Below are 25,203 nucleotides of genomic sequence, written 5' to 3'. Positions count from 1 at the left end.
ACGCGAAAAGACTGACGACCGGCCCCAGCCAATCATCGCAGCCTTTAGTTTAGCCCCGCCCCCCTCAACCACCCATGGACCGGAAGGGGAGGAATCTTGCGCCTCCGTGACTCCGGGCCAATGAGAAGCCGGTAGGTCACTAGCCCCTCCCCCTCGCCACCTGCGGTGCCTGCGTTCCGACGCTTGCGCCGAGCGGGGTGGGATTAAGTCGGTGTGGTAGACCTAAGCCCCCGGGCCTGTAAAGGGAGCCGCTTAAGCTTGCTGTGTCGCTCACTTCCTAGTTTTTTTAAACACAAACATCCGCGGGTCGGAAGCGACTGTGCCTTCCGTCTTTCCTTCCCCGAGGGATTTAATTAGGGAAAGGCATTGCAATTTATGGTTGTTGCGCATGCCCAGAGTGCAGGGAGGCATAGGCTGCCTTCCGTAAAGCAAAGAGCCAGCACGAGTCTTTATCTTAACAGCTAATAATTGTTGTGAACACTGAGAATCGCCTTGCATGCCTTAGTCGTTAAAAACCAGAAATTTGAGCCGAGCGTGGTGGCGAATGCCTTTTTTTTTTTTTTTTTTTTTTTTTTTTTTTTTTTTTCTTTTTTTTCTTTTTGGTTTTTCGAGACAGGGTCTCTGTGTTAGCCTTGGCTGGCCTGGACTTGCTGTGTAGACCAGGCTGGCCTCGAACTCACAGTGATCCCCTGCCTCTGCCTCCCGAGTGCTGGGATTAAAGGCATGCACCACCACGCCCAGCTTTTGGGCCATTTTAGTCTTATAAGCCATTTTTTAAAAATGAAGTAGAGTTGAACTTTAATAAAGATATTTTAATACAAAATTTAAGCACAGGGATTAAAGCCGGGCGTGGTGGCATATGCCTTTAATCCCAGCATTCGGGAGGCAGAGGCATGCAGATCATTGTGAGTTCCAGGTCCCTGGTATACAAAGTGAGTCCAGGACAGCCAAGGTTACACACAGAAATTCTGTCTCAAAAAACAAACAAACCTAGAAATTTGGATAAGATAATTATTAATGATAAGGAAATTGAGGCTGCTTGACTCTGAGCAAAGCTGTCTCATCACCTGGCCTAGAGCCTTCTGGTTTAATAGTGAGTCTAGGGAACTGGACAATATTTTGCTGTGTGTGTTTTCCAGATTCCACTTTGCCATCTATGCACTGCCAATATAGGAACTGTTTTTGTTCTTGAAATACAGGTACACGTGGTAGTTTAGAAAAAGTTACAGAGACACAGAGGTCAAATCCTTAGAGGATTGCTCCCTGAAAGGGAATGAGAGTTTCTGTTTTGTTTTTAGTAACAGTAATTTGGTGTTAACCTGTACGTTATTTGTGTGGAGGCTCATAACTGGACAGGGGAGGAAGAATTTCGCTAACTTATCAAATAGGAAATGTTACAACACCTGTCGTCTACAAAATGACTATCAAGACAGCAAGAGCTATACAGAGACAGAAACCACGTCTCAAACAAAACCAAAAAGAAAGAAAGAAATAAGGAAGGAAGGAAGGAAGGAAGGAAAGGAAAGAAAAGAAAAGAAAAGAAAAGCCAGGCGGTGATACTTGCCTTTAATCTTAGCATTTGGGAGGCAGAGGCAGGTGGAGCTCCATGAGTTTGAGGCCAGCCTGGTCTACAGAGAGAGAGAGTTCCAGGGCAGCCAGGCCTACACAGTGAAACCCTGTCTCAAAATATTCGCTCCCTCCAAAAACCAACGAAAAAGAAGAAAGATCTTTTAAGGAGCTTGAGGGGAAAGTGTGACTATGTTGATAGAAGTAAATTATAATAAAGTCTGAAAAATATTTCATTGTAAACATGGTTTCACTGAGTTGTTTGTTTATATAATTGAAGCCTGGATCATTTAAGCTTTATTATTCTTCTGTGTGTATGGGTGTTTTGCCCTTATGTATGTCTTTGCACTACATACACGCATGATGCCCTCAGGGACCAGAAGTGAGAGCTGGATCACTGGAACTGGAGTTACCGATGAGATAAGCTGTTACAGGATATTTGATCTTATTGTGAACCCCGAGAGTGTGAACTGTAAAAACCTGTTTCTAATTATGGTATGGCTCAGTCTTTGATCTTAGAGCTTTCTGTTTACTGTAAACAAGTACTAGCACTGTGGCTCACTACTGTAAAGCACACGCCTTTAATCTAAGAGCTTTCTGTAGACAGGATTGAATAAAGTTAACCCGAGGTCAAGAGACAGAGCAAGCAACCAGACTGACAGAAAGTGAACATGGGAAAATTAAGACCCTTTAGGAAAGGCTATTTCTTTCTGGGACTTGAGTGGAATAGGAAGGGTGTTTTCCTTCTGAGATGTGAGCTGCGGAGAAATGGCTTTTTCCTCCTAGGACATCTGCTGACTCTGTGTGTGTGTGTGTGTGTGTGTGTGTGTGTGTGTGTGTTGTGTAATATGTGACCTAAGAGGTAATAACACTGTAATACTGTGTTTGAGCCAGGTGTGGTGTTACATACCTTTAATCCCAGCACTCGTGAGGCAGAGGCAGGCTGATCGCTGTGAGTTCGAGGCCAGCCTGGTCTACAAAGTGAGTTCAGGACAGCCAAGGCTACACAGAGAAACCCTGTCTCGAAAAACCAAAAAAAAGAACTTGTGTTTACCAAAGGCCAGCTATCAAGCAAAATTATTTTGTTTGCAAATGCAGACAACAAAATATTGTGGCTAGTAAACTCATTATAAATTATTTAACTTTTAAGAATATTTATTCATTTTTAATTTACTTTCAGTGTATATGTATAAACACATGCGGAGGTCAGAGAACAATTTTCCAAAGTCAGTTTTCTTCTTCACCATATGGAATCTGGAGATGGTGGCAGGTGCCTTGCCTTTCCCCCAGTCATCTCATCAGCCAAATAAACATTGTGGAAAAATACAAAATGTGTCCATTTTTCTAGCATAGTGTACTTGTTCATTTAATGATCTTGCTAGAACTCTACTTAGTGTTAGGCCTGGTGGAGCATGTCTGTAATGCCAGCGCTTGAGGGTTCGAGAAACGGCTCTTTTTGTTTTGTTTTTTGTTTGACATTTTTTTTTTTTTTTTTTTTTTTGAGACAGGGTTTCTCTGTGTAGCCTTGGCTGTCCTGGACTCACTTTGTAAACCAGGCTGGCCTCGAACACACAGTGATCCACCTGCTTCTGCCTCCCGAGTGCTGGAATTACAAACAGACACGTGCCACCAAGATCAGCTTTGGTTGCTGTTCTTGCAAAGGATGCACGGCTGGTTCCCAGCAACCAAGTCAGGTGATTCACAGCTATCTGTAACTCCAGCTTAGGGGGCCCTACACCCTGTTTCGGCCTTGCTAACATCTACACTCATGTGCATATGTGTGTGCTTATACACACACACATACACACCCCACACAAAATTAGGAATAAAATAAATTCATGGCATTGGAGAAATAGCCTAATGATTAAAACTATTGGCTGAACACACGTTGGGGAATGCCTGTAATCTCAGCACTCTGGGAGGCAGAGGCAGGCAGATCTCTGTGAATTTGAGGCCAGCCTGGTCTACAAAATGAGTCCAAGACAGACAAGGCTACACAGAGAAACTCAATCTAAAATAAAAAAAAAGTATTGTTTGTTCTTCCAGAGGAACTGGGTGGGATTCCTAGCACCCACATGACAGCTCACAACCATCAGTAGCTCCAGTTCTAAGGAATCTGATAACCTCTTCTGACTTCCATGGGCAGGAGACAAACAAATGGTGCATGCAGGTAAAACACCCATGCACATAAAATAAATAATTAAAATTTATTTTTTTTAAAGCTTAGGAAAATCCCTCAGGCTACTCTGGACGAGAGTGGAGCTGTGCCTTGCATCTGGCCCCTTCACTGCTAAAGGTCTCTACTTTTGCTTCCCAAGTTCTGTGATTACAGGCCTATAGCACCATGTGTGGCTTTCAGGTGAAACTTTTAGGTTTGATTTATATGATGAATGACATAAATGAATTTAAATATTAGGAGTGACTTATTAGAAAAGCAAGCAAACCTATATAGTGGTAAGTTATTTTTATAAAATAGTGTTTGTTTTTTTAGCGTATTCCTTTACCTGGCTATCACAAAATAATTGAGATTCTTTTAGATTTGTTTATAAGGCCTTACAACACAATCAGAGCAGTTTAAGTCTATTCTTAACCCTCTACGTTATTTTGTCTTACTCCCAGCAAACATCTTAGCAATACTTGCACTGTATCGTTTTCCTCGGCTCCAGCTCCTTTCTCCTGATCTTCCTTCTTCCCCCTTCAATCCCCTATTTCCCTAACTCTTTCTCCCCGGCTGGCAGGAAGTCCAGCCCTATTCTCTCCCCTGCTTATGGATTGTCTGTAAGCTGCTTTATTGACATATTAGGGGGACAATTGGGGAGCAGAGTTTACACAATATTTAGACAGGAAATCAGAAGTGAAGCCACAAAATAACCTTATTCCTACAGTGCAGTTGTTGAAGTGACAATGATCCTCAGAGAGATGTGCTTAGACAGATTTCAGGGAAAAAACTCTTTTTTGTTTTTGTTTTTGTTTTTTAAGACAGGGTCTCTCTGTGTAGCCTTGACTATCCTGGACTCACTTTGTAGAGCAGGCTGGCCTTAAACTCTCAGCAATCCACCTGCCTCTGCCTCCTGAGTACTGGGATTAAAGGCGTGCGCCACCACACCTGGCCTGTATTACAACTCTTAACCATAGCAAAATTATAGTTATACGGTAGCAACAAAAATAACTTCATGGTTGGAGGTCACCACAGCATGAGGAGCTACATTAAAGGGTTGCTTTAGAGGGGAAGGGTCTCTGAGCTTAGCAGGTTAGTGATAGTACTAAACAGGGTGTAAGGTCATAACTCAGATTGCCTAGGGCTGGGCATCTCTTCTGTGGGACTTCTACAAGCTTACTAGACAGAAGATAAGGTAAGGCTGATCCCTCTACTGAGGCAGCATCGGTGATTCAATGTTAGTGACACATGTCAAGAACAACTGAAGGAAAGGGTTATTTTGGCTCACAGCTCGAAAGCACAATCCATCACGGGAGGGAAGAGGTGTTGACAGGATCCTAAGAGGCCTGGTCACATTGCGGCCACAGTCAGGAAGCAGAGAGAAATTAATGCTCAGCTCACCTTTTCTCCTCTATTCCATTTAGAACCTCAGCCCTTACAGTGGTGTAACCCCCATTTAGAGTAGATCTCCACCCACCTCAATTGCCCCAACCTAGAGACCCACAGAAAAATTCAGAGGTTTGTGCCCTAAGCAGTTCTAGAAGCTATCCAGTACGGACCAGTCATCTGAAATGCCTGTGAAAAGATGTAATATCAGGTTGTTGCAACCAATTTGAGAAAATTAACATTAATAGGTGATACAATGCAATAAGTGGAAGAAAAACCTATTTCATGAATTACCAAGAAAGCAATTAAAACCACTCGGCTGGCAGAGAAGTGTCGCTCATAGTTCTAGGGAACCCAGTGTGGAAGAAATGCCTGAAGCCAGGACCAATTTAGGCTGGCTAAAGAGACTGCACCTCCAAAACAAAAACAAGAGACAGAGGCAGATGGATCGCTGTGAGTTCGAGGCCAGCCTGGTCTACAAAGCGAGTCCAGGACAGCCAGGGCTACACAGAGAAACCCTGTCTCAAAAAACCAAAAACCAACCATCCACCCAAACAAACAAAAACAAAACCGAGACTAATCAGTCTTAGCAACAGCAACATATGTGCTTAGCATGCAGGAGGCTACACCCCCACACAGATCAATGTCAGGTACAGTGGTGTACCTCTGTAATTCTAGGATTAAGGAGGAGGAGACAGGAAGTCGAGGAACTCAGGACCAGCCATGGCAACATGTGACCCTGTATCAAGCAAAATCAAGTAAATTTCTTTTGTTTTATTTTTTTAGACAGAGTTTCTCTGTGTATCCACGGCTGTCCTGGAACTCTTTTTGTAGACCAGGCTGGCCTCGAACTCACAGAGATCTGCCTGGCTCTGCTAGGATTAAAGATGTGTGCCACCACTCCTGGCTGTAAAAATTTTAAAGAATCTTAAAAAGTTTAATATGATTAAGCATGCATATTTTTACCTGTAAGAATTGTTCTAGCATAGATCCTTATGAATGTCATTTCAGTGACCCCTATAAAATCTTTAGCACTGCCCCCCCCCCCCAACTTGCTTTTTTGAGACAGGGTTTTTCTGTGTAGCCATGGCTGTCATGGAACTAGTTCCACTGACCAGGCTGACCTGGAACTCAGAGATCTAGCTGCCTCTGCCTCCCATGTGGCAGCACCACCTGGTGTCTTTAGCACTATTAGACCTTTGATTACATTTTCCCATGTAAGTCTGTTTTTGTGGAATTTTGTTCTTACAACACCCCTACTTGTCCCTTGAATCCAACTCCCAAAACTCTTCTAAGCTAAGATGGCTTTTAGGTTTTTTTATTTGTTTGTTTGTTTTTTATTCTACATTTAATTCACTGTATCTAATATCCGCAGTCTAAGGAGAGTTTAGAAGCAGGTGTGCAGGTGCAAGCCTTTAACTCCAGCACTTACAGGCTGGAGGAGCCCAAAGTTTGAGGTTAGATTGAGTTACATAGAGTCACTCTTCTGGTACCCCAAATTCATTTATTCTTCTTGCTTGGTAGACAGGGTCTCACAGCTCAAAACACTCAAATGTGTCATAAACTATGAAGCTGGGCTTGACAGGTCCTGTTCCTCCTGCCTCTATCTTCAGAGTGTTAAGTTTACAGGTGTGCCATTACACCCAGTAATCATTTATACTTTTTCTTTTCTTTCTTTCTTTTTTTTTTTTTTTTCCTGTTTTTTTGTTTTTTTGGGTTTCTGTTTGTTTGTTTGGTTTTGTTTTTTTTAGATAGGGTTTCTCTGTGTACCCTTGGCTGTCCTGGACTCTCTTTGTAGGCCAGACTGACCTCGAACTCAACAGCGATCCACCTGCTGGGAGTGATCTCGAGTGGGGTGGAGGGGCGAGGAGGCGGGCGGAATAAAGGCCTGCGCCACCACGCCTGGCTGTACTTTTTCATGTTAAAGAAAAAAGATTACTTAAGAAATATTTTAGCAGTGTGTGTGTGTGTGTGTGTGTGTGTGTGTGTACCGCGTGCTCAAGGACACAGGTGGCTATAGCATAAAGGTCCTCCTTGGAGCAGGAGCCACAGGCAATCTTGAGGTACACAATGTGGATGCTGGGAATCAAATTTGAGTTCTTAACCACTGAGCCATCTCCCCAGGCCCTAAATTTTTATAATTAGCACTGATACGGCAGAAGCAGATTTTTCCCCCCAGCTTTACAATACTGCCTTAATGTTTTTGTTTGTTTGTTTTTTCGAGATAGCGTTCTCTCTGTGTGGCCCTGGAACTCGCTCTGTTGACAAGGCTGGCTTCGAACTCAAGGATCCACTTGCCTCTGTTCCCAGGGGCTGGGACTAAAGGCCTGTGTCACCACCTCCCGGCAAAAAAAAAAAAGAAAAAAAAAAAAGAAAAGAAAAAAAAATTGACAAGAGATCTTCTGTAGTTTGTGCTGGTCTCCAACTCATATCTCAGCCCCTGGTGTGCTAGGATTACAGGCATGAATCAGCACGCCCGACTTCCAAAGCAGACCCTTGGGTCTTTACAGTCCAGTCCTATGCCCCTACACTCTGCCTCATCCTAGAGGAAAAGCCTTTCTCCGATCTACGTACTGGAGAACCTGCAAGCTGCAGCTCCGTTAAGCACCAGCCCATCAAGCCCGGCAAACACCGGAAGTTTCTCTCCCCAAACCGGAAGTTGCTCACGCCCCATGCCCGGCGATACAATCTTGGTAGGGTGTGGAGCTGTCATAGGGTCTCGTGGACCCAGTGGCGGCGGCCCTTGGGGAGGGGCGCGGTCCACAGCGGCCTTCCGCGGCCTTAGCACCCGGGTAGGCCGCTGCGCACCGGGTGCGGCGCGGGCCACCGGCGCGGGCTAACGGGAGCCGCGAGTCCCGCACTAATTGGAAGCCGACTCGGCGCTGGAGGGATCGGCGGGAAATGGCGGACGAGGCGTTGTTTTTGCTTCTCCATAACGAGATGGTGTCCGGAGTATACAAGTCCGCCGAGCAAGGGGAAGTGGTGAGTGTGGCCACGCACCCTGAGGTCCTGCGGTGACAATTGCTCTTGTTCCTTTCCGGCCCCAGAGCCATTGACGCCCAGTAGGTTAGAGCGAACTGGTCCACCTCGAGTCACCCCAAAGTATATAATCTGTGTGTCAGCTGTCTCCTCCGAGATTTAATCTTACATTCATTTCTGCTTTGTGGTCTGTTCGGTGTGTTCGTGTCCGTATGTTCCTTTGAGTGCATGCCACAGAATTTTATAATTGACCTTACTAAGATTTAACCCAGAGACGAACTGCAGAGCTGATTTTGTCATTCCTGCTTAATTTTCCTGCTGTTCCCAGCACTTCTAGAGGCCCACGACAGACTGTCCCAGCGAGACTCCTCTCCCACCTTTCTCATCTCTTGATTCAGGATACCACTCCATACAAGTCCAGGGCCAAAGCCTGATGAGCCTTGGAGTTAAAGCATATAAAACGGCAAGATTTTAAAGCAATAGTTATGAAGCGACTTGATTATTTTTAAAAAAAATTCTTTTTCCGAGACAGGGTTTCTCTGTGTGTATTCCAGGTTGCCCTGGAATTCGCTTTGTAGACCAGGCTGGCCTCGAACTCACAGAGATCTGCCTGCCTCTACCTCCCCAGTGCTGGGATTAAAGGCGGTTACCACCACCACTCGACTATTTAAAGGATTTAGTATTCATTGTGTCAGCTGGTTTTAGGAGTTTGATGTTAATAGTGACTGACACAGTGGCCCCATCCTTCTGGAGGTTACATCAAATGTGGAAGTTCTTACTCCCTTGTGATGCTTTTAGAAAAAACATTTAGTAAGCATTCCTAGCGGGGCTGGATCCTCTAGGTAAACAAGATTAAACCCTTCCCTCACACACTTAAGGAATAGCATTTAATAGCTAAAGTGTTGGGAGGTAATAAGGCATATAATCAATGTTTTGTTGATATTTAGAAATGAGACAGTCTGAAGTCCTGGTCAGTTCAGATTCCACCCTACCGGCCCCCCCCCCCTTTTTGTTTTGAGACAGGGTTTCTCTGTGTAGCTTTGACTGTCCTGGACTCCCTTTGTAGACCAGGTTGGCCTCGAACTCACAGCAATCCACCTGCCTCTGCCACTCGAATGCTGGGATTAAAGGTGTGCAACACCACACACCCCCCCCCCACCCTTTTTAAATTTTATTTTATTTTAAAGACAGGGTCTCAATCTTTAGCTATGGTTTGCCTGGAACTCAACATGTTGACAGGCTAGACTGGAACTCACAGAGATCCAATAGGTCTGCCTCCCAAGTGCTGAGAGTAAAGGTGTGCCTGGCCGGAGCTTCTTCTCTAATCCTATTAACAAAGAGGGCTAGAAGTTAGGGAAGGAGAGCATCCTAGTTAAAGTCATGGAATTATGAAAGAATGCTAACTTTGTTTTTGATATAGGGTCTTACTGTGTAGCTCTGCCTGGCCTGGAACTTGCTATGTAGACCAATCTGGTTTAATCTGGTTCAAACTCACAACAGAGATTTGCCTCTGCCTCCCATCTTTCTCAGCCAAAGACTGAAAATGAGGGAATAGTGTGGTCCATTCTCTTGTTATGAAGATAGCTTAGTACCTGGGCTAGACAGACATTGTTGTAGAGAGAAGATGTATTATTGCAGGAGATGAGCCAGGTCTGAATTAAGACAGGGACAGTGAGAGCAGAGAAGAGATGTAAAAGGTAGGGATGTAGGCTCTGTTGGGAGGTTGAAATGGTCCCTTGTAGATTAAGCATGTGGGTTGGATGGGGGTGCTGTTAATGAGAAAAGGGATAAAGAGAAGAGAGATGGAGGCTATTGAATCATATACAAGCAGGTTTAATTTTAAGAAAAGGTGCTGTCAGATTGTAAACTATAAGAAAGATGGGCATGACACATTTCAAAATACTGTTAGGAAGAAGATTGAAAATGAGGCTTTTTCTCCCTTTGAGACAGGGTCTTACTCGCAGCTCTGCAGCTTCAATGTAGACCAGGGTAGCCTCGAACTCTGCCTCCCAAAGGCTGGGATTAAAAGTATGTGACATCACACCTGGCCATCAAAAGTTTTAAGTTTATTTTATGTGTGTGAGTGTTTTACCTGCATGTATATCTGTACAACCCATGCATGCCTAATGCTCACAGAGACCAGATGAGGGCTTCATATTCCTGGGAACTGGAGGTATAGACACTTGGGAGCTGCCATGTGGGTGCTGGGAGTTGGACTCAGGTCCTCTGGAAAAGCAGTCAGTGCTTGTAATTGTCTAGCATCTCTGAGGCCTGCTCTAATTCTATTTCTCATTAGACCCATCTACAATAAATTCCCCCCATCAGGATTACAAAAATGTTTACTATATTATCATCAGTGTTTGTTATTTGCCTGAAGCTGGCCTTACATTAGTCTCCCCCAACTCAAAACAATTAGTAATGCATTACTTTATCTTTTATCATGAAGTCTCACTCTTTTTCTTAATCTTCTCATGTTTTGTTCACTCTCTGTGGGTTACCCTAAAATAATACAAACATAGCTGATCTACTCACAACAGAGCCTTATAAATATTTTTAAAGATCCCCAAAAGTTTTGAATTGTTTTCCTGCCACAGTGTATTTATAATTGGGAGGAAACTGAACATAGAGTTGAGGTCACTATGTAATCCTGGCTGGCTTGAACTCCTTATATAGGCCAGGCTGGCCTTGAATTCTCAGAGATCTGCCTGCTTCGGGACTGCTGGGATTAAAGGCTTGCACCACAATGCAATTTCGGATTAAAAATAATAATAAAGTTACTTTCTGAGGTGGCTTTTCCACTCCAGTGGTCTCTGTGACTTGGAAATTTGATGTTCCCGGGCCAGAGGGTGCCACAGGTGATGGTGCAGCCATCTTCTTCACTTTCATCTTCAGCTACCTGCAAAATAGAGCCCAGATTCAGCCTTGGCTATGTGAGCGAGTGAAGTGCAGATGGAGCGCTGCTGTCGCCTTTGATGAGTGCAGAGACTTCCAGAGTCAGGAAAGCAGCGGGGTCTGGGGATATTAACAGGAGACAGTGTCACTCGGCCACAAAGTGTTTTCAACAGAGATGGTCAAGGAGTCCAGTGCCTGAGAAGGGGATACTTTAAGTGACCTTTGTGGGTTCTTCTTTTTCCCACTCTTTGTACGCCCTGCCCCCCATCCCTCTTACAGCCCTCTCATTAGATAGGAGTGAAAGAAGGGGATTGGGAGGGGTACGGGTGGTAGCGGTGGTAGAAATCACTGAATCTAATTTCTTTTTTCTTATTTCTTCTTTGAGCATGACTGCTAACAAGCTGCCACCAACTTCCCTGAAAGACCAAAACCCAGCAACCCTGCCTCTTGGGGCCCTAGCATGTATGTACCCTCTGAGAAGTTCCCAGACTTTCAGAAACTATGCAGCTGGGAAAACCAAGCCTCTGCTAGAACACAAGACAAATCATAGCCAGCTGCTGCAGACAGTCTAAAGCAGCCCCGCAGCCCCACATGTGGGATTAAAATGAAAGCACATCCTTATAATTCTGTGCTTTTTAAAGAAACCAAATTTTCGGCATTCTCACTGCAGGGTAGTGTTTTTTGTTTGTTTGTTTGTTTTAAGATTTATTTGTTTTATTTATTGTATATCAGTGCTTTATCTGCCGAAGAAGGCATCAGATCACATTATGGATGGTTGTGAACCACCATGTGGTTGCTGGGAATTGAACTCAGGACCTCTGGAAGAGCAGGTGGTGCTCTTAACCACTGAGCCATCTCTCCAACCCCACAGGGTAGTGTGTTTTTTGTTTTTGTTTGTTTGTTTTGTTGTTGTTGTCTTTTTTTTTTTTTTTTTTTTGGTTTTTCGAGACAGGGTCTCTCTGTGTAACCTTGGCTGTCCTGGACCCACTTTGTAGACCAGGCTGGCCTCGAACTCACAGCGATCCACCTGCCTCTGCCTCCTGAGTTCTGGGATTATAGGCGTGCGCCACCACTCCCGGCTTCAGGGTAGTGTTTCTTAAAGGCTATTGAGAGCATAGTCTAAAACACTTCCATGTACTGTTTTGGTGGTCGTTATTAGTTGAAAGTAAATCTGTGAGCTTGTTTTTCTTATTTAAAAAAATGTTACGCCCCAATAAGCCTTTCCTTTAAAAATATTTTTATTTTATTTCACATGTATGGGTATTGTCTGTGTAAAGTGATTTTATTTCTGGTCCCTGAGCAGGCCAGAAAGATGAGGTATGCCACTGTGTGCATGTGAGGTGAGAGGAGAGTCAGTTGCTAGAGTCAGTTCTCTACTATGTCCTCCAGGAATCAGCTCAGGTTTTAGTCTTGGTCCAGGCGTGGTGGCACATGCCTTTTATCGCAGCACTCGGGAGGCAGAGGCAGGCTGATCACTGTGAGTTTGAGGCCAGCCTGGTCTGCAAAGCAAGTCCAGAAGAGCCAAGGCTAGTCAAGCATCTTTTCCTAGTTAGCCATCTTATTGACTTTTTTCTTTTCTTTTAATTAAATAATGTTTATGTATATGGATGTTCGCTTGTATGTCATATCTACGGTGCCTGAGGAGTCCAGAAGAGGGCATTTGAACCCGTAGAACTGAAGTTACAGATGGTTGTGAGCTGCCATGTGGGTGCTGGGAATTGGACCCCAGTTCTCTGGAAAAAACAGCCAGAGGTAATCTATCATAGTTCCCTGCTAGTGTTTTAAGCTTAGGGGTAGCTCTATTAGCTGTTAAGAGAAAAGCACCATAACAGGCATCTGTCAGTGTTAGCTGCTGCCAGGAAAAGGGAAATGTAGAAGAGAGGAAAAAACCAGTGCTGTTTGTAGTGGAAGTAGACGGTTACATAACAAAAGGAGAGGGGGCTTCAGAAAACTAGTGAAAAGGCCAGAGTCCTGTGGAAAGCCTGCTTACTTTTGACCAGTATCTAAGAAATAGATAGATAAAAGTAAAAGATAAGCTTCTGGTAACTCAGAATAGGGGCCTGCCATCTGCCATAAGCTCCACAGTGCGAGAATGGGGAAACAGAAGGATCCAGAGGGTCCTAGAAACCTACAAGAAGAACATTATGATGGGCGGATCTGGGCCCAAGGGTCCTGCTCAAACTATGGCACCAGCCAAGGACAATACATGCAGTAAACTTCGAACCCCTACCCAGATCTAGCCAATGGACAGGACATTCTCCACTGTTGAGTGGAGAGTGGGGACTGACTTTCACACAAACTCTGGTGCCTCATATTTGACCATGTCCCCTGGATGAGGAGACCCAGGGAGGCCTGGTGGCACTCAGAGGAAGGATAGCAGGCTAACAAGAAGAGACTTGATACCCTCTGAGCATATACAGGGGGAGGAGGTCCCCCTCAGGAACAGTCATAGGGGAGGGGAGTAAGGGGAAAATGGGAGGGAGGGAGGAATGGGAGGATACAAGGGATGGTATAACAATTGAAATGTAATATGAATACATTAATAAAATATATTTAAAAAAAAAAAAGCTCCACAGTGCTACATGATAGAGGCAGCGGCGGGTGCCTGCCCCATTTTTAAAACATGCTGTTGGGGTTAAATTACCAGTGTGGCCTCATAATATTTATTATCAGGCCTATAATAATTATTACAACAGTATTTTGTAACCCACTAGCAATCAATCAAGACACAGACATTTGTTATGTTTTAAAATAGTCTTAGTTAGCCTGAGGCAGGGCAGATACCAATCTTCTAAACTACTTCCCATAGTGGGGCAGGTATGGGATACCTGCCTCAATCCTATGCCATCTGGTTCTAAATAACTTCTGTCAAGCCACTTCCCACCCGGAATCCCAAATACTCACTAAGGTTCTTCATCTGGGCCAGATTCTCCATCCACACTGGCCTTATGCTTCTCCTCCAGCTAACCCATGATGCAGCCTTCTTCCTTTCCTTTCCTCTCCAGTCTCTCTCCTTCCAAGATTCTCCCACTTTCCTCCAGCCCAGGAACCTTAGCCACGCCCATCCCATTTGCCCTGCCCAGGTGTGATGGCCTTTTATTGGTCAAATAGGTTAGGGTCTTAGGCAAGGTACAGGTGGGGCAGAGACAGCAAGCAGTAATTAGCATCAAAAGACATCAGACCAGCCTTCAACAATCTACTTAACATTTTCATTCATTATTTTCTGTGTATGAGTTTTTTTGTTTTCCTGCATGTATGTGCACCATGCACATGCCTCGTCCTGAGGAGGCCAGAAAAGGCCATCAGATCCCCTAGAACTGCAGCTACATGTGGTTGTGGCCATCATGGAGGGCTGACAGTTTAACCCAGGTCCTCTGGAAGAGCAGGCAGCGCCTTTAGCTGCTGAGCCAGCTCTCTAGCTCTCTTTTATTTGTTTTGTTTTGTTTTGTTTGAGACAGGGTTTCTCTATGTAGCCTTGGCTGTTCTAGACTCGCTTTGTAGACCAGGCTGGCCTTGAACTCACATCGATCCACCTGCCTCTGCCTCCTGAGTGCTGGGATTAAAAGTATGTGCCACCACTTACCTTGAATTTATTTTTTAGCATTTCAAAATTGTCACCATATATACTAGCAAGAAGACTCCACTGATAAAGGTGCTTGCTGCTAAGTCTCAGAATCTTAGTTTGACTCCTGGGACTCACATGGTGGAAGGAGCAAATCCACTCACACAATTTGTCCCCTGACTCTCACATGTGTATTGTGTGTGTGCGCGGGCACATCTAAGACAAATTTAGGGCTGTTAAGTTGCTTACTTACAAGGGGACCTACTGCAGAGCCTGAGACCTGAGCGGAATTGTTGAATCTCTAGGACTCATATGATGCAAAAACTGGAGTAATACCCTCTTATTTCCACCTGTGTGCCATGGTGTGCCCACCCCACCCCTACAGATAAATACATATAATAAAATTTTAAATAAAAAGTTGTTAAATTAGCTGGGGTGGTGGTGGTGCATGCCTGTAAATCCCAGCACTTGGAGTGGCAGAGGCAGGCCAAATCTCTGTGAGTTTGAGGCCAGCCTGGTCTACAAAGTGAGTCCAGGACAGCCAAGGCTACACAGAGAAACCCTGTCTCAAAAAACCAAAAAGAAAGAAAGAAAGAGAGAAAGAAGGAAAGAAAGAAAGAAAGCAAAAAATTGTTACATTTTTCTTGTGGGAGTTTTCTACCTTTTGCTAGTTTATTTAACTTTTAAGTTATTGTGAATTCTTTGTGTCCCCTCACCCCCGATCTTTTTTTTTTTTTCTTTTTTTACAAGTGGAATATAGAAAAGGTACTGAGTTTTAAAGTGTATTTATTTAGTTGTGTGCCTGAGTGTGCATGTCATAGTGCACACGTAAGGTTGGAGAACAACCTCCTGAGTTATTTCTCTCCTCCCAGCATGGGTCCTGTGGATGACGTCATCAGGCTTGGTAGCCAGTACCTTTACCTGCTGTGCCATCTTGCTGGCCTCTGATTTATATTCTGCTGTTTTAAAGTACAGACATCTTATAATTCTAAGAGTATTCAAAACTGTTTTTTGTTACGTTTTTTAATAGGAAAATGGACGGTGTATTACTAAGCTGGAAACCATGGGGTTTCGAGTGGGACAAGGACTGATAGAAAGGTGAGCGGGGTGGGTTTGAAAATGTTCTTCAGGTCGGTTCTAACCACAGAGGGGCCATTCCAAACCGGACAGAGTTTGAGTTTGATTTCCTTTTTTTTTTTTTTTTTTTTTTTTTTGCCCAGCCTAATTTCCAATTTTTATTTCTTTTCTGTTCTAGTTGATAGATTGAAAATTGCTTTTAAGGGGCTGCTGGTATGTCATAGAGCATTGTTTAGCTTCATGAGGCCCTGGGTTCCATCTCAGAACAAAAAAAAAATCTCATTAGACCTGAAGCTCGTTTAATTCTGTTATTTAAGTCTTACTGTTTTTGTTTATGGACATGGCCTTGCTCTGTAACCCAGACTGGCTGCAGATGTAACTCTTCCTCCTGTCAGCCCTCTGAGTACGGGGGTTATAACCATTCTTGACTGTGCCCCATTTCAAGTGTGTTTTTATAAGTGAGGAAGACCTATTTTACATAAATGATTTTTTCTTATGCAAATATTAATAAGTTCAGATACCTAATTTACATTCTCATTTCATTTTCTGCTTGTGGCTTAGTAGGTTTTAAAAATCTGAATGGAATTTTATTTAACTGCATTGGCATAGAAATGCCTTAAGGTCTATTTATGGATCGCGTTTTTTTTGTTTTGTTTTGGTTTGGTTTTGGTTTTGGTTTTTCGAGACAAGGTCTCTCTGTGTAGTCTTGGCTGTCCTGGACTCACTTTGTAGACCAGGCTGACCTCGAATTCACAGCGATCTGCCTGCCTCTGCCTCCCAAGTGCTGGGATTACAGGCGTGCACCACCACGCCCGGCTATTAGATCGATTTTTTTTTATTGGCGTTTTAAGACAGGGTTTCACTGTATAGCCCTGGCTGTCCTGGAACGTACTCTATAAACCAGGCTGGCCTCAAACTCAAGAGATCTGCCTACCTCTGTCGCTGAATGCTGGGATTAAAGATGTGCACCACCCGCTCCTGGCTGCGTTACTTCTTTTTTGTATCTTTTTTGTTGGCCTCAAACCTGTGGACCTCTTGCCTCAGTGTTCAAAGTGTTTGGATTATAGGCACAAACCATGCTTAGCTGGGTTTTTGTTGCTGTTGTTATTCAATTGTTAACTGGAAGGATGGCTAGTATCTGATAGGCTCTTGAACTCCATAATTATTTAACAGAATGTAAATACACTCAGTTGAGATTTACTTTGCTTGGCGTTTATCACTGTATGACTATCAATAAATGTTTAGGGCTAGTAGCATTTAGAAATTAGTTAATAATTTGCCCCTCTTGGAAGAGTAAGAAACATAGTTCCCCTTTGTTTTCTTTGGACAAATATGTTGTATTACTTCTAGTTGGTCTTCTTAGGTTTACGAAAGATACTGCAAGATTCAAAGACGAATTAGACATCATGAAGTTCATATGTAAAGACTTTTGGACTACAGTATTCAAGAAACAAATTGACAATCTAAGGACAAATCATCAGGTATTTAGATAAATTTTTTTGTTGTTGTTGTTGTTTCTAAGACCTATTTTTTTAAAAGTCACTTAATGTGAATGTCCTTTGTGCCAGTGACACTTACCTATTACTGTGTGTGATTAGTGAATACAGAGGCTTGCGTGGTGCAGTGATGGTAGAGGACAGCTTTTGGGAGTTGCTTCTCCTACCACAATTCAGATTGTGAGGCTGGTGCACAGTGCTTTTACATCTGAGCTATCCTTGTTGGCTCTTCATTGATTTATTTAAATTAAGTTATTTTGAGGATTCATTTTTATGTGTATACCTACATACATAAAAACACATTGTGCATTCAGTGGCCAGAACAGGCTGTCAAATCCTTGCATCTGGAGTTACAAAAGATTGTGAGCCTCAGTATGCATGCTAGGCAGTGAACCCAGGTCTTTGCAAGGGCAGCAAGTGGACTTATTAGCTAAGCCATCTCTCTCTCCAGCCCTCTAGAACTTTTTTGTGTTTTTATAAACTTCATGTTTTTTTAAAATGTTATTGATAAGTCTATCTTTTTCTCTGGTATGGTAAAGAATAAGCGAATAAGGAGAAAGCAACAGTTATTAGTAACTATAGTTGTTTCTCTGCTAATTATACAAAGCTGTGTTAGAATTTAAAACGAAGCATATGGGGGCTAGAAAGATGGCTCCGTGGTGAAGTGCATGTGTTGGTCTTCTAGAGGACCTGAGTTTGGATCCCAGCACCAACCACAGGTGTCTTACAGCCTCCTGGAATTCCAACTCCAGGATTCAATGTGTCTGGCTTCTTAGGGAATCCATGTGCATGTACACACACATACATGTAAACACAAAATTAAAAATAAACTAACCTTCTGGCGTTGGACAAAGAGACACGTGATTTGTAGTGGTGTTCTTATAGCCAGATACTATTTGAGGGACTTTCTGCACTCAAGTTGGCAGGAAGGTCATTCATGGCAGGGATTCAGTGAAAACTGCTAGGAAAGAGGTGAGTCTGTGGTTTAGGCCTGAATAACTCATTGACTACAAGTTTGTGCCGTGACTGGGCCTATGAATAGAGGGGGACAAAACAGGATCCATTTTAGCACTGCTGAAGGGTTCCTGGACACAGCGCTTCATTCCACTGAACCGAAAAGTTAAGATGGGGCTTCTTTTCTAAACCGTATTTCCCAATAAAACTCTCAGAACTGAAGGAGAAATCTTTAGAATGTAGCATATGTCAGGCGCTCACCACAGTTGCCCAGAATTCCAGCTCCAGGGAATTTGACACCTTTTCTCATCTCAGTGAGCAGCTACACTGATGTGCACATTCCCATATATAGACCCACAGACACAAACAATTTTTAAAAAGCGAATCTTAAAAAAGAATTTGCTTGAGTGTGCAGTGGTTGGTTTCTGTTCTGGTTATTCATCTGCCCACTCATCCATTCATCCATCCATTCATAAGACAGACAGACAGACAGACAGACAGACAGACAGACAGACAGAGCTGTAACCCAGGCTGCTGACTTTGTGATGGAATCATAGAAATGGGAAACTACACCTGCCTAGGGTAAGGTAATTTTAAGAACTACAGAATACACTGACTTTGACACTGTTTTTCTATTTTTGAAACAGGGCATATATGTACTTCAGGACAACAAATTTCGGCTACTCACTCAGCTGTCTGCAGGAAAACAGTATTTAGAACATGCATCAAAGGTATTCAATGGAATTTGGTTTTGTACTGGAAAACAAATAGAATTACAGGGAAAACTAAAGTCAATTACAACAGGTTCAAATTAAACATAGTAATTTCAGCATCTCATTGAGAAGCCTATACCCATATTCTTTGTTTTGTTTTGGTTTTGGTTTTCGAGACAGGGTTTCTCTTTGTACCCTTTGCTGTCCTGGACTCGCTTTGTAGACCAGGCTGGCCTCGAACTCACAGCAATCCACCTGCCTCTGCCTCTCAAGTGCTGGGATTAAAGGCATGTGCTACCATGCCCGGCCATGCCCATGTTCTTAAGTAATCCTCTTTTCTTTTTAAATTTCTCTTTAGATCTCTTTCTTTTTTTTTTTCTAGTCTTTTTGTTTTATTATTTTGTATATACAAATATTGTGCTTCCTTACACGTTGTGCATCATATGTGTGCCTGATGTGTGAGGGAGGGTGTTTCCATGTGGGTGCTGAGAATCTAATTCAGGTCCTTTGCAAGAATAACAACTGCAGCTGGGCATGGTGGCACACTCCTTTAATCCCAGCACTCAGGAGGCAGAGGCAGGTGGATCTCTGTGAATTCGAGGCCAGCCTGGTCTACAAAGTGAGTGCAGATCAGCCAAGGCTAACACAGAGAGACTGTGTCTCAAAAAAAAAAAAAAAAAAAATAACAACTGCACTTAACCATTTAGCCAACTCTTCGGCCACTGCTTTTTCAGTAACCCTCATGTTAAAAACCCAATTAAAAATGCCTTTTATTACACTGTTTCATTAAATAGTAATCTCATTTACAGTTTTTGTTTAAGTTGTTTTCTATACAATAGGAGGCATGTTGTCTATCAGCTCTGTGTACCTGAGTAGGGTGGTAGAGACCAGTTAGAGAAAGACTACTTCTAAGTGCCATTAAGTGTAGACTTACTACAGGCTCTTTAATATGATGTGTTTATCTCAGTAAAGACACTCAGACACACAGGCACAGCTGTGCAGAATTAGTTATCTTACAATGTATCAGCTCCTTTGGTAGCCTAAAATGCTTAAAAAATATAATTGTCATTTGTTTTAAGAGTTTGTTTTACAGTAAGTATATCTTTGTTTCTAGGCTTTGTATGGGTTTTACCTTTAATCTCACAAAGGCATCAATGAATAAACAGATGGACTAAAGAAAATGAATAGAGCCAGGCATGGTGGCTCCCAGGACTTGGGAGGCAGAGGCAGGCAGATTGCTGTGAGTTCAAGGCCAGCCTAGTCTACAAAGCAAGTCTAGGACAGCTGAGGCTTCACAGAGAAACCTTGTCTCAACACCCCGCCCCCCAAAAAGGGCGGGTTTCCTTTGGAGGGGAGGCAGGGTCTTACTATGTAGCCTGGCTAGTCTGAATTTGCTGTGTGCACCAGGCCTGGAAGTTAAAGAGATCTTTTGCCTCTGCCTCCTGAGTGCTGGAATTAAAGGCCTGTGTCACCAGGCCTGGCAGAATAGCTAATTTTAATATAAGTGTTCCTTCTAAATCATTAAAATATCTGGACAAGTATAATTTGCTGTTCATCTATAAATACTGTAAATACTTGTTCATACCTCAATTTCTTATTGATTTTTAAGAAATTACCATACAAAGTAATAGGTTTCATGATTCTCTGTTCATGTACACTTTGGTCTCATTGGTGCTCCTCATCCACTGCCTTTCCCCACTTGTCTGCTATGTCCCATGTACTGACCTTCTACTACTTCTTGTTTTGTTTGTTTGTTTCTTGTTGGTTTCTCTGTGTTGCCCTAGCAGTCCTAGAACTTGCTTTATAGACCAGGCTGGCCTCAAACTCACAGCAATCCACCAGCCTCTGGCTCCTGAATTGAAGGTGTGTGCCACCACATGCCTGGCTAATAGCCTACCCTCTGCCTTCATGTCATATGTATTATATTGCCCTCTTTCCCTACCATATCTGACATTTCTTGGAAATACAATGTAGTTAGGATGTTTTTATGGTTAAAATACATTTCATTATTTTTCTTTTTTGTTTGTTTGTTTGCTTTTATTGTTGTTGGTTTTGTTTTATTTTGTTTTGTTTGAGATAGTGTTTCTCTGTGTAGCTGGATTCTAACTCATAGTGAGCCATCTGCCTCTGCTTCCCTGAGCGCTGGGATTAAAGGCATGCACTACCAAACTGGCTCATTCTTTTTCTTTTTCTTTCTTTCTTTCTTTTTTTCCTCCAAGACATAGTCTCTCTGTGTTAGCCTTAGCTGTCCTGGACTCACTTTGTAGAGCACGCTGGCCTTGAACTCACAGCAATCCACCTGCCTCTGCCTCTGCCTTCCAAGTGCTGGGATTAAAGGCATATGTCACTACGCCCAGCTATTTTTCTTTTTATTAATCACATTCTACTATTTTTAGTTCTCACTTAACTTTTGGGCATCTTAGTTTCTTCAGTTTTGAAGAATAAATTAAAGATTTGTGCTAGGGCATGGACATGATGGCTCACACCTTTAATCCCAGCACTAGGGAGGTAGAGGCAGGTGGATCCCTGTGAGTTCAAGGCCAGCCTGGCCTACAAAGTTAGTCCAGGACAGCCAAGACTACATAGAGAAACCCTGTTCTGAAACATTTGGGGAAAAAAAAAAAAAAAAAAAAGATTTTTTGCTAGGGGACTGGATTGATTGCTCAGCAGTTAAGAGCATTTACCATATAGTCCAGGCTAGTTTCCAACTTGTAGTGATTTTCTTGCTTGAGTCTCTCAAGTGCTAGGATTACAGGCAAACACCACCTTCTTAGCTAGGCTGTAAGTCTTAAACAAGATGAGATGTTTGGTTGTAGGAAGCTGGATATGGCAGCACATGCTTGTAATCCCAGTGCCAGGAGGACGTAGTAAGTTTGAGGCCTGCCTGACCTACAGGAGACCCTGTCTCAAAAGGTGAAAAAGGAAGCAGAGGGATCTTTGATTAGTCAGCAGCATCGATAGGAGGACTGAAAAACTAGGCAAGAAATTTAGGAGTCCAAAGTGACTAGAAAAAGAACTAGTTAAGTGTTATACTCCAAGGGTCGGGTTATACCCCTGTACACAGCGTAGAGAACAGTTATAAGCCATCTCTGTTGTTTCTTGAACTAAACTAACCTATTTCTCTGCTTTTTTTTATTACACTAGATTTAGAGTCTTCTTCTGGTCAGGCTTAAGTCATTTGTTCATGTGCTTTCCTTATAATTAGGTTTAACTCTAACAGTTCTTTCACAAGACCTGTGCTATTCCTTTCTTTTTAATAGAGGTTCTGTGCTGTGGGGACTCCTTATATATTGCTTAGGTTGGTCTCCAGTTCTTACCTCAAGAACTGATCCTCCTGCTTTAGCCTGAGTAATTGATAGTACAGGGGTGTACCACATTACCTTTTCCCATAGTGCCCCTACTGTTTTTTGGTTTATTTTTGCTTTTGTTTTTTCTTCTCCTCAGTTTTATAAAAAAGAGATTTATTTATTTATTATTTATATAGTATTGAGCCTGCCTGCCAGAAGGCACCAGATCTCATTATAGATGGTTGTGTGTGTGCTGGGAAATGAACTCAGGACCTTTGGAAGAACAGCCAGTTCTCTTAACCTCTGAGCCATCTCTCCGGCCCTTCTCAGTTTTTTGAGACAGGGTTTTTATGTGAAGCCTTGGTTGTCCTGGACTTACTTTATAGACCAGGTTGGTCTTGAACTCACAGCGATCCACCTGCCTCTGCCTCCTGAGTCCTGGGATTAAAGGTGTGCGCCACCACACCCGGCTCCCCTTTTGGTTTTTTGAGACAGGGTTTCACTATCTCTGGCTGCTTAAAACTCACTGTGGAGACCAGTCTGGCCCTGAACTCACAGAGACCCTCCTGCCTCCCGAGTGCTGGGATTACAGGCAAGCTTCACAGCTCCTGTTTTGTTTCCCTTGCCTTTTCTTTCTGCTCTCACTCCTTGCCTTCTTCTTTTTCAATTTTCCTTTTAAATACAGCATTGCTTTATTGAAACCATAGCTCAAATCAACTCCATTTTTATCAGTAATTTTATTGTTTTAGTAAATCCTTACTGTTTTTTTTTTTTTCCTTTTTAGTATCTAGCATTTACATGTGGCTTAATCAGAGGTGGCTTGTCAAATTTGGGAATAAAAAGTATTGTAACAGCTGAAGTATCTTCAATGCCTGCCTGTAAGTTTAACTTATTTATCTTACATATATTTTAAGTCATTTTCCAGGTCTTTTCTCTTTTAAACTTAGAGGAAACTAAAAATGCTGAAACTTTCACTTCAGACTCATTTATTTCATATTTATTTTGGTAATATGTATTATCTTTTCATTCAGGCTCCTAATCAAGAATAAAGTTTAGTTGAATTTCACTGTATTACTTTTCTGTCCACTGATAAATTAGTAATGAGATACTCAGAATCACCAGGCACGGTGGCTCACTCCTTCAATCCAGCACTCAGGAAGCAGAGGCAGCCCATCTGTGAGTTCAAAGCTTGCCTGGTCTGTCTACATAGTGAGCTTCAAGCCAGGGCTACATAATGAGACCTTGTCTCATAACAGAGAGAAAGAGAAAGAGTGAAAAAGAGGGAGAGGGAGAGAGAAAGGAGACAGAGACAGAGAGACAGACCCAGGATATAGGAAAGTCACCTCTTCATCAACCAGATAATTATGCAGTGGAACAACCTTTATGGAATATCTGAAGGACTGTGAAAAGACCTTTGACCTAGCAAGTTCCTTGAGGGAAACTAGCTCTTGAATGGAGACGAGAATGCTGTTCTCCTGATGCTGGAGAGCCAAAGGCTAACTGTTCTGTTGTCTTGTTCAGGCAAATTTCAGGTGATGATACAGAAGCTGTAGAGAGCAGTGGAGCCCAGGAGAGACTGCTCCTGCACGGAGCTCTGCAAGGCCTGGTTTCACCTCGTCGCTGGATGTCTGTGCCCGAGCAAAGATGGCATCTCACCAGAGTCACACAGACCAAGTGAAAGCAGATAAATGTCCTTCTACCACGACATAAGCTAACTGAACTGTTCAAAGTGATTTCAGTGGACCATGTGATTTCAAACACCAAGATGCAAGGCTCTGTATTTTTTTTTTTTTTTTTTTTTTTTTTTTTTTTTTTTTTTTTTTTTTTTTTCGAGACAGGGTTTCTCTGTGTAGCCATGACTGTCCTGGACTCACTTTGTAGTCCAGGCTGGCTTTGAACCTACAGCGATCCGCCTGCCTCTGCCTCCCGAGTGCTGGGATTAAAGGCATGCGCCACCACGCCCGGCAAGGCTCTGTATTTTAAACATCTTTATTTCCTTAGTGTGATTGAACCATAGATTGAGAAGTGAAACTCAGGGTGTGTTGAATTGCTGTATAAAAAAATGTGCATCAGTCAGAATAGTTTGTGTTCAAATGCCCAAAATTTGTTAAAGTATAAATCTGTTTTAGTTATTTAAAAAAAAAAAAACCACTATGCTAAATTAAGCTTAATTTTTATTGTATTGCTTATAATTTATTTTCTAGAGAATTTGTATGCTTATATAAGGATTTCATTTATACATTGTATATATGTGTATATATAAATACATATGTTACTGTCTAAATTGCTTGAAAGTTTAATTTTATTTTAATAGATTTTAGTCCTTGAAACCTCTGTTGATTTAATCAAAGTGAAATGTAGATTAGGTTAAATGTGAATTGGTAACTCTAGCACCGAAGAATATTAGGTGGGCTGGGAGGTAATTTTTTTTTTTTCCAAGACAGGGTTTCTCTGTGTAACCTTGGCTGTCTGGACTCACTTTGTAGACCAGGCTGGCCTCGAACTCACAGGGATCTGCCTGCTTCTACCTCCTGAGTGCTGGGATTAAAGGCGTGTGCCACCATACCCCGGGTTTGTACTTCATTTTTTTTTTTTTTTTTTTTGAGAACTGTTCGTTCATTTCTTTTTCATTGTGTGTTTTGTTAATTGTAGCCAAAAGGAAACTCTTCTTTTAGTAGAAATGTGTAAGTTAAGTTAGTCAAGGGAAAATTGAATATCCTTTTTCTTGAACTTATGGCAAACTTAAAAGGTTTACATATAAAAATAAAATACTACAGAAAATATAAGGTTATTTTTATGACCTTTAGGTAAAGGCTTTTCCAAAACAGAAGTAGACAAATGGTAAAGAAAAGTAGCAAACAAGCTAAACATCTATATTGGTTAGGTTTCCATTGCTGTGATAAAAATTAAGAGCAAGAACAGCTTGGGCAGGAAAGGGTTTATCTGGCTTAAATATCTCGAGCTATGGTCCACTGAGGGAAGTCAAGTCAGGACCCTGAAGGCAGGAGCTAACAGAAGCCACAGAGGAGTGATGTTGACTGCCTTGCTTCTCATGGCTTGCTTAGCCTGCTTTCTTACACATCCCAGAATCCCCTGCCCGAGGGTTGCACACAGTGGGTTGGACCCACTCACA

The 25,203-nt window shown here is 42.6% G+C and overlaps 1 protein-coding gene across 1 annotated transcript; it reads left to right on the top strand.

Annotated features, from left to right (window-relative positions):
- Positions 1 to 7,881: 7,881 nt before the first annotated feature.
- Positions 7,882 to 23,842, top strand: Trappc6b (trafficking protein particle complex subunit 6B). The gene is made up of 6 exons (XM_051146590.1): positions 7,882 to 8,092; positions 15,574 to 15,641; positions 16,984 to 17,101; positions 18,718 to 18,801; positions 22,855 to 22,948; positions 23,592 to 23,842. The coding sequence occupies exons 1-6, from the start codon at positions 8,012 to 8,014 to the stop codon at positions 23,621 to 23,623; spliced, it is 477 nt and encodes a 158-aa protein (XP_051002547.1). The 5' UTR covers positions 7,882 to 8,011; the 3' UTR covers positions 23,624 to 23,842.
- The last annotated feature ends 1,361 nt before the right edge of the window (positions 23,843 to 25,203 follow it).

The sequence above is a fragment of the Acomys russatus genome, chromosome 1 (genome assembly GCF_903995435.1).
Source record: "Acomys russatus chromosome 1, mAcoRus1.1, whole genome shotgun sequence".
Lineage (NCBI taxonomy): Eukaryota > Metazoa > Chordata > Mammalia > Rodentia > Muridae > Acomys > Acomys russatus.
This window is presented reverse-complemented; position numbering and strand designations above follow the sequence as displayed.

Excerpts from the sequence above, each read along its gene's own strand:
- Trappc6b (XM_051146590.1), top strand. The coding sequence starts at position 8,012 with ATGGCGGACGAGGCGTTGTTTTTGCTTCTCCATAACGAGATGGTGTCC. Across the intron at positions 17,102-18,717 it reads ATCTAAGGACAAATCATCAG|GGCATATATGTACTTCAGGA; the intron begins GTATTTAGATAA and ends TTTTTGAAACAG. Across the intron at positions 22,949-23,591 it reads AGTATCTTCAATGCCTGCCT|GCAAATTTCAGGTGATGATA; the intron begins GTAAGTTTAACT and ends TGTCTTGTTCAG.